We start from the raw sequence: 10,305 nt of genomic DNA on the forward strand, positions 1-10,305 counted from the left end.
ACGAAAGGTTATCAGATAAGATAACTAGTAAATACCTGTGTGATATGGGGTATGAGTTTATAACTCATTTAAGTGTATGTATCTGGATAGTTCTATCCATTTCTCATTTCATCAAACACATACACGAACACATACACAAACACACACATAAACCTTAATTTGATTTTGTGAGCCTTTGGATTAATTGAAGCTAGAGATATATTCCTTGTGATTTCGTGATCAATATAAGGTATGCATATCATAGATTCATGTATTAATTCTTGCTCAAAATGGGTTTTGTGTTCTTGAATAAAAAGTGTGATTTTAAGCTTGAATCTTCATTTTTGGTGTTTGTTATGCTTAATTGATGTTAGAAATAGGTTGTATATATGTTTAGTAGCTTCCATGTGCTTAAAAACGGATCAAAAACACTCAAAAATCGAGTTTTGGGCGAAAAAATCGCAGCGAACTGCTTCGAAACCCAGTTGCTACAGTATTTTGCTACATTATTTTGCTACAGTATTTTACTACAGTACCTGAACTGCTACAGTGTCACTATTTGCTACAGTGTCACTATTTGTTACAGTGTCACTATTTGCTACTGTACCCGAGTTGCTACAGTACCCCCGAGTTGCTACAGTTTCACTATTGCTACAGTACGAGTTACTACAGTGTCACTATTTGCTACAGTACTTTTATGAAATTGAAACGGACGTAACTTTCAAAACGTAACTCCGTTTTTTATGAATAAACTATCGTTAGAATCGTAATAAAGAATATTTTTCAATGGTGAACTTTTAAGAAACTAGATCAAACTGTTTTTGGGCCACAAAAGGAGTTTTAGTGTGTATGTCGTGTTTTGCACGCACCTGTATGCCATTATTGAGTGGAGTCATGATGTAGACTCATAAAATTATGAATATATGGTGTTATGACCTAGTTAATCGTATGAAATGATTATATTATTTATTGGATATGTATATTAACTTTGTTTGTGTTGTTCTCAGGTTATAAGGACATGGAGGAAGCTCAGAAATAATAACTGAGCAGTTGCTGGTAATTGGTGAGTGGGTCTATCTCCGGATAGAGTTTAAGTAGCATATCATGCTACTGTGATTGACTCTTTTACCATGCATAGTGTAGAAATTGCCATGTTAGAATAATATAGTATGCCTGATGTTGTATGTGAATTATGTGTACACTGTGTGAATGGCACCAGTCAGGCCTAGGGAGACTGGGGACTCGAGACCGTGCCTAGGAGAGGTTAGAGTCCGTATGAGGTCAAACGTGCCTAGGGGAGGTTGGGTCCATAGGCTACTGATTGTAGAGTATAGTGTGAATGATGCATCCCCTGCATCTGGATAACTATACTGTGAATTGAGTAGCAGGGACTATCGGTAGACTCAAGTCCAATCAGCTAGGAGTCGTGTGCTCGTACAAGTCGCCGATCCTCGTATTGTCTTATTGTATGCTAGTTGATAGTTAGCATGTGTTGTTGTTAGTATATAGTTTGTGTGTGACTTAAGCTATATCTGTTAGATAGATTCCATTCACTTAGCGGTGCGCTAATCCCCCACATATTCTCCCCTTGCAGGTTTAGGTACTGCTAGTCGGGAAAGGTGCTATTGCAGAAGACATGTTTGACAACCCAACTCTGTTGTGGACTTTTGTATAAATAATGTTTTGTAATAACGTAACACCGTTGTGTAAACTTAAACGTAATGACGTGACTTATATTGTGTTTGTTAATAAAGTCTTCCGCTGTGTATTTAAAAAAAAAATGGCCGGTGTTACAGTATCCGGTACTTTGGATGGGGCTTGTTAGGCCCGATCGATCTATCTTTAGGATTCGCGTCAATTAAGGTGTCTGTTCCCTAATTCTTAGATTACCAGACTAAAAAGGGGCATATTTGGTTTAATAATCCAGCCATAGAATGTAGTTTCGATCACTTGTGTATATTTCGTAAAGCATTTATAAAAGCAGCGCATGTATTCTCAGTCCCAAAAATATATATTTCAAAAGTATTTAAAAAGGGAATAATAAAACTCACGCATATAAATATTGTAAAACAGTTAATAAAGCATTTGCATGTATTCTCAGCCCAAAAATATAAAGAGTAAAAGGGGCAAATGAAATTCACCTAATGTATTTTGTAGTAAAAATACATATGACGACAAAGAGCAAGTATAGGGTTGGCCTCGGATTCACGAACCTATATCAATTATATATTAAAACATGTAATTGAAATCTCCAAAATTTTATTTATTAATATATATTATTTATGCAAATTTTGTAGTTATATAAGATTTATACTAGATTTCATTTAGAAAAAAATATATATATACTTTATTTTATATCTTAAATTATATGTTGTATATATATTTAAAGTGATTAATATAGTTATTTTGATATCTTTATAAATTTAGCATTATATTGAAAATATACATTTTGTTGTATGAAGTTTTTATATATGTAATGTTAATATGACTTATATAAAGAATGTTATTATATATGTAAATAATATGCTTTATGTACAAAATATTTATTTGTCTAAAAATGATAGTTTTGATATTACTGATTTACTACTAATATTAATAACTTTATTAAAATGATAATATTAATAATACCAATGAAATAGTTAACAACGATACTTTTGTTCAATAATAATGCTAATTATACTAATAGTTACAAAAGTGATACTAATACTAAAATAATGATAATTTGTATTATTATCATATTAGTAATCCTAATCATAAAGATAATAATAATAATAATAATAATAATAATAATAATAATAATAATAATAATAATAATAATAAAACTATTAGTGATAATAATAATAATAGTAATAAGTATCATACTTGTACTAATAACAATAACAATCATTAATAATAATAACACCAGTAAAACCTATCATATTTATAATAATAATGATAATAATAATTACAATTGTGGTGATAATACTAATTTTAATGAGAGATATATTATATTTCCTTATGATAGTAATATTTAAACTACTAATACTTAATATTAATACTTTATATAATAATAATAATAACAATAACAATAACAATAACAATAACAATAATAATAATAATAATAATAATAATAATAATAATAATAATAATAATAATAATAATAATAATAATAATAATAATAATAATAATTGAAAAGAGTGTATACCCTTGTTTTTTTTTTTTTAAAAACACCTGACGGGATTCGAACCCATAACCTCCCGTTCGCATCAAACACTCCTTAAACATTCCGGCTCCCTTGCTTTTCTGATTATAAACCACACCCAATTTTACTTAACCCCAAATCAGTGTTCATCATCTTCTTCAAAGAAATCAAACCAAATTCAAACTAAAACCCAACCGTGAATTACATAATCGATTAAGACCTAATATCCAACATATAAACACTCGTTTGTGACTAATTTGTTTTAAAAAAAAAATTAAAAGGGAGTACTCCCTGCTACTGCTGCTCGTCGCAGATTATAGAAAAAAAAAAGAAAAAAAGATTTTGAATTTTATAAAAAATTAGCCAATTGTTACAACATGAATCACGTTTTAATTCATCTATAGAAACAATTGGAATCGTTTATTTAACTTAAATCATAACATAAGCCTTGAATTTGTTCAAGAACAAATGGTTGACTTTTGAAAACCCAAAAGTTTGACCTTCAAATTCGAACTCAATAAGAAAAATTTGAAATTGAAATTTTTACAGAAAGTTTGTGTAGCAGATTCCTAACAACTTCCCATTATTACATTTTTTTAATTTGGTTCAAATTCGAGTTTGGGTTAAAAAATTTAGCGTACAGGGTATTTGGGTTCTTTTCAAATTATTTTGGATTTTGATTCCCTCATCAGCCATAAATACATAATATATAATACTCGTAATCGAATAATCGAAACAGGAAAACGGATTTGATCAAGTGTGTAAGCTTGTGATGGTGGAAGACAGATTATCACGAGCAGAGTGAAAAAGAGAGAAAAAAATATATATAGAAAAATAATGGGAGCAGGTAACCAGCGTGCATATATAACAGGTATGTATCTCATTTAAATTTAATTTTAATAGTTATTAGTTAATAATATAGAATAATAATACTATTATTATTTAACATTATTAATAAAATAATAATAGTAATAAATATAGTATTAATGATAATAATAATAATGATAATAATTATAAAAATGATAATAATAATATTATTCATGATAATACTAATAATTTATATATATATATATTTTTTATAATAATAATGATAACTATGATAATGATAACGATTTTTAACGAGAATAGTAATAATAACTAAAATAATAACGATAGTTATAATAGCCATCATTTTTACTACTAGTTATCATCATAGTGATATTAAGAATGATAACACTAATATTAGTGATAATAAGTTATATATTTTAATTTCTATATCTATATGATATCCATTATAAATATATTAATAACACAGATATTGATATTAATATTGATATTAATATTAATAATGAAGGTAATATTAATTATATTGATATAACACTATATTTAAACTTGTAGTTAACTTTAATATGTTAGTATTTCATGATATTAATTATATAATATAATATATCATACAACAACACATACTAACTATTTAATATTTATACATTTTATATATATATATATATATTTGTATAGATTCTTTTTAATCACAACCTTATTATATTCTATATTATTTTACATTTTTAATTTTAATGTTTAAATTGTATTTTAAAATTTTTCAAATTATTATATATATACTTACATTTATATATATACATATTTAATTACAACCAATTGTTCGTGAATCGTCGAGGATGGTAAAAGGGTAATTGATTACATGAATGAAGTTCCAAAACTTTTGAGACTCAATATTACAGACTTTGCTTATCGTATCGAAATCATATAAAGATTAAGTTTAAATTTAGTCAGAAATTCCCGGGTCATCACAAGTAACGGGGTTACTTCCCCCGTTACAAATCGTCTTATAATTAAACTAAGGGAGGTATACACTTTATCTGGATACTGTCAGTTTACTTCTTCATAATGGTATTCACACCCAAATTCGAATTTATGAGTTTACTGAATCATTTATGTTGAGAAATGATTTTCGTCTTGATTTGGTTCTTTTATGAGAGTACAAGAAGAGGTGACGTTCAAAAAACGAAGGTCAAGAGAGAGAAAAGTGAAACTTTGAAAGTGATTTTTTTTTTTTTTTTTTTTTTGGAAAATAACAAATACTTTTATAAATATCAAACCGAGATACCCTCGGTTCACCGTCTTTTATGAAGGTCGTGAAGAGAGGAACTAATTTTTTATTATTCATTCTAGTTCACTTATCAATCAATTAAATGATTATATAACAAAAATAATATGTTATAAATTTCATTATTTACAATGAAAATACATACAACTAAAAAAAAGGCCCAAAAAATAATAAAGGCCCATTAAACTTTAATACTATTAAAATTTGCTTTTAAATAAAAGGGCAACTCAAATTACCATACACTCCTAAGGCCACCTCTCCAAGTCACCACTTTCTTCATCATCATCGTCTTGTCATCTTCATATCTCTTAACCTGCAACCAAAAAAAAACTTACAAATAAAAACACAAAAACACAAAGAATAAAGAAATACTAAGAAAAGAAAAACAAAAAAAGGAAACGTCGAGTCGTCAACATCAGTGGAGGAACTTCGAACTCGAAACAGGTGCCAGGGACGCTGACGATGAGTGAAGGATTTGTCGGTTCCCGATGTTCACGGCGCTGAAAAGATCGACTCCCAGTGGTTTGATTGTGGAGATCATATAAACACTCTATATAGATTTCTAATGTCTCAGAGTTTTTCATATTTTGTGTTTTTAAATTTTGTATTATCACACTCTGTCTGGATTATACATATACAAGTATTTACGAGAAAAAAACAAAACAAAACTTGAAATATTACCAAAGATGGTCGTTTATAAAAAACTCGCAAGAAATTTTTAATAACAACCATAAGGAAATTGGTAGGGTCGCTAATCTTTTTAGAAAAATCACGTATTTCAAACAAAAAAAAATAATGTTAAAACTACATAATCACGGACTATATTTATATTTTCTGTTTATTTCAAACATATTAATTTTTTTTAAAAACAATGAAGAATTTTTTTTTTGAAAGGCCAATTGTATATTAACATATATGGAGCAAATCTACAGAATGATACATCATTTACAAGGCGAATGATACATCATTTACAAGGCATGAGCCGCCAACACTAAAACTACACGAGATACAAAGGAAGAAAAAACAGCGAGAACACAGACTCAAGTGTACAAATTCAGCCGGGATCCAAATTGTTCACTCGTGGAAACCCCAAGGAGCACGGATTTAGTAGCCATTGATGCCAATCGAGGTATTTACTTCGCGACCGGTTACAAATCCATACGAAGGATTTAACTTGGATCTCGCTAATGATTTTTGAAGCCGCCCACGAATCATTCCGGAAAACTTTTTGGTTTCTATTCTTCCATATGTAGTAACCCGTCACCCATTCGATAGCTTGCCAAACCTTCTTCTCATGACCCAATTTGCTACTTCGATTAATACCCGAAAAGAGATTCCCAATACACAGATTATTTGGGAGCCCCGAATCCCACCAAGCAAAGATGCCCTTCCAAACGTCGACTGCTAATTTACATGAAACCAAAATATGGTCAACCGATTCTACAGCATCACTACACACGGGTCATAGCATAGTGTCAAGGTCAATGCCCCGTTTGTCTAACTCAACTCTAACCGGGATTCTACCTCGTAAGGATCTCCAAATAAAAATGCCTAATTTTTGTGGAACAAAGTTATTACGCATTGTAGGCTTGAAGTTGCTCGACCTCTTAATCATAAGTTCATCAAGTTTATACGCAACCAACCAAGAATTATAAGACCATTTTGCGTCCAGCATCCACCTCCAAGAGCATACACCATCACCAAGAGTAGCACTGGTTTTGATTGACGAAGACAAACGCTCAAGCTCACCAAAAAGACAGCCTGTTAACGGTCTGGTCCAGCTCCAAGAAAAGTTCCAAGATCCATTTGAGAAACAGACTCTGTCTTTTACTATCACCTGCTGATTTTGGTCCAGTCAAAAAAGGCGCGGAAATAGATCTTTTAACGGGGTGTTACCAAACCAAATGTCATACCAAAACAGAATGTCGCTGCCATTGCCTATAACCTTCTTAAAAACAGATTAATATCCAAACCAATGTTCAAAAAATCTGCACCAATAAGAATAATATTACTCCATACAGTACCACGAACAATTGATAAGTTAGAAGCATTATTACCCAAACCCCTCTCCCGCCCGTAGATACTTTTTATGACTTTAACCTAAAGCGCGTCAGTTTCATTACGAAACCGCCACCACCATTTACCCAATAACGCCCATTTTTTTGCTTGTAAAGAACCCACATTTAGTCCGCCCTTCCCATAAGGTAATAAAATATCGTCCCATTTGACCCACGGGAGTTTGGAAATATCACCCAACCCGCCCCAGAAAAACTTACGGCGCAAACCTTCGAGACGGTTGATGACGCTAGAGGGAGCACGGAACAACGAGAAGAAGTAGAGAGGCAAACTACTAAGGAACGATTTGATGAGAGTTAACCGACCCCCAAATGACATTGAACGAGCTTTCCAATCCGCCAAACGTTTATGAAATTTATCAATAATCGAATCCCAAGCTTCTTTTTTATGTAACTTCTGAACATTCGGCATACCCAAATATTTAAACGGAAATTTACCAACACAACACCCGAATTTGAGAGCTAAAAGTTCAACATCAGAATGTGGAACTCCTACCCCGTACAAATGGCTTTTGCCCGAGTTCAACTTCAGACCTGAGGCTTTTTCAAAACATAACAGAGTTTTGTAAACATTAGAAGCGTTCCGAGTACTCCAATCCCCAAAAAAATTTGTGTCGTCCGCGAATTGAAGATGCGAGATATTAACTCTGTCTAAACCCACATTTACCCCTCTCAATAAACCATCCCGAATAGCAATGTTAGCGATGATATTTATTCCCTCACTGGCGATAATGAAGAGGTACGGGGATAATGGGTCTCCCTGCCTAACACCTTTTTGAAGCATGAATTCCTTGGTGGGGGACCCGTTAACAAGTACCGAGATGGAAGCAGAATGAAAACAGGAATCCATCCATTTCCTCCATCTGAGTCCGAATCCCATAGAGGCCATGATATCGAGTAAAAATTTCCATCTAACGCTATCAAAAGCTTTCTCAAAATCAGCCTTGTAAATAAAACATGTAGACTTCTTTTTTTTGACATCCTTCACTAGTTCATTGGCCATAAGAATACTATACAAAATCGATTTACCTTTGACAAATGCACTTTGTTCCCCTCCTATAAGTTTAGAAATAGTACCTCGGAGTTGATTAGACAGGACTTTAGAAATTATCTTGTAGTAACTTCCAATGAGACTAATCGGACGGTAATTGCGAAGGGAGATCGGATCTTTTACCTTCGGGACAAGTGTAATGAATGAGGCGTTGCACCCTCTCGAAATCTCTCCACGATCCCAGAACCAAAGAATAGCCGCCATTAAATCATCCTTTAGCAACCACCAAAACTTTCGGTAGAACTTAAAGTTAAAACCATCCGACCCGGGTGCTTTTGATATCTCACGATCTTTAATCGCATTCCACACTTCGTCTTCACCGAAGGGTCTTTCGAGGGCTGCTGCTTCATCTTGAGATAACCATGAGGTTTCAAAACCATCAAAACAGAAGCCAGTGGAGTCTCTATCTTCATAAACGAAATTGAAATACTTGAAAACTTCCTCTTTTATTTCTACCGGTCCCTCCTGCCATTTACCATCAATGTGCAGCCCTCAGATGTTATTTTTATTATTCTTCCACTTAATTATCGAATGGAAAAATTTGGTATTTTCGTCCCCTTCAACCGACCATTTGACCCTAGCTTTTTGCCGCAGCATATTACGTCTATTTCTATCATACTCTACAAATTTACCCTTCAGAGATAACCATTCCAGCCTTTCCGAGTCTTCAAGGGTTCTTTGCTCAGCTTCCAATTCCCACATATTACACATATCCGCAAGTTGTTTTATCTCATCTTCTAACTTACCAAAAGTGTTCTTGCTCCAATTTTTTGAGGCTTTCCTTGACATTTTTCAGCTTTAACCGAAAGATAGTATCAGGCCTGCTAGAGGAAACATGTTTGTTCCAGGCCTCCGTAACAATTAAGTCCACCCCCTTTTCTTCTAGTCAAGTGTCGAAAATACGAAATGGTTTCGGCCCAAAATCAGCACTGCCATTTCTAAGAAGTAATGGAGAATGATCAGAGAGTTTTCTATCGAGTGGAATTACAGAGAGATCGTTTCACATCCGAGAAAAATTGTCCGAAACAAGAAAGCGATCTAGTTTACTAAACTTCAATCCATCGTCACAAATGCGTGTAAACCTTTTTACCCAAAAGCTGAATTTCCAGTAACCCGTTGTATAGAATGAATTTGTTGAATCGAGAAGCCCTACTATCAATAAAAACAATGTTTTTCCTTTTCGAATCAAAACGTACCTCATTAAAATCTCCGCACAACACCCGTGCTACATTATCGAACCTCAGTAGGTCATATAGGCTAGACCAGAATCTTTTTTTCTTAGCATCATTATGAGGCCTGTAAACATTAACAACAACAATCTCAGTATCGTATTCATAGAGTTTACCTTTAATGGCTAAGAAGAATTCTCCTTCCACTGCCTGATCGACTACAAAGACATTTGAATCCCAAACCAGGAGCAGCCCTCCTGACTTACCGTTTGATTGTTTAAAAGCGTATCCTACATCCTGTGATCCCCAAAGAAATTCAATCCACTGATTATTAGCATACTTACATTTGGTTTCCTGAATTGCGGCGACAACCGGACTAGAACTCGAGACCATACGTTTGAACCAATCCTCCTTCCCATCTTGTTTAAACCCACGAATGTTTACAGATAGAATATTCATTGATCGACCTGCTAAAAAAACTCGATTGAAACAGACCCCTTTTTACAAGGCATGTTCGTCACCAAAACCAAGCAGCTTCACATAATCACATAAATCAATACTCGAGTCAGAACAGTTACCAGAGGTTGAGTTCATTGCCTTCTTTCTCCTAATTTTAGCACTTAGGATTTCACTGAAATCAACCGTAAAGTAACGTTAAACCCCGATCGAGCTACCAGAGAGCCGAGAACCCTTTCTACGAGCAGTCTTCTTGACATTTAGGAATCGGGATGATTTATTCCATTTGC

General features: G+C 33.0%; 1 protein-coding gene across 1 annotated transcript; it reads right to left on the reverse strand.

Annotated features, from left to right (window-relative positions):
• Positions 1-9,454: 9,454 nt before the first annotated feature.
• Positions 9,455-10,018, reverse strand: LOC139889057 (uncharacterized). Its single transcript, XM_071872031.1, has one exon. The coding sequence runs from the start codon at positions 10,016-10,018 to the stop codon at positions 9,455-9,457; it is 564 nt and encodes a 187-aa protein (XP_071728132.1).
• Positions 10,019-10,305: the final 287 nt, after the last annotated feature.

This window comes from Rutidosis leptorrhynchoides, chromosome 2 (assembly GCF_046630445.1).
Source record: "Rutidosis leptorrhynchoides isolate AG116_Rl617_1_P2 chromosome 2, CSIRO_AGI_Rlap_v1, whole genome shotgun sequence".
NCBI classification, from domain to species: domain Eukaryota; kingdom Viridiplantae; phylum Streptophyta; class Magnoliopsida; order Asterales; family Asteraceae; genus Rutidosis; species Rutidosis leptorrhynchoides.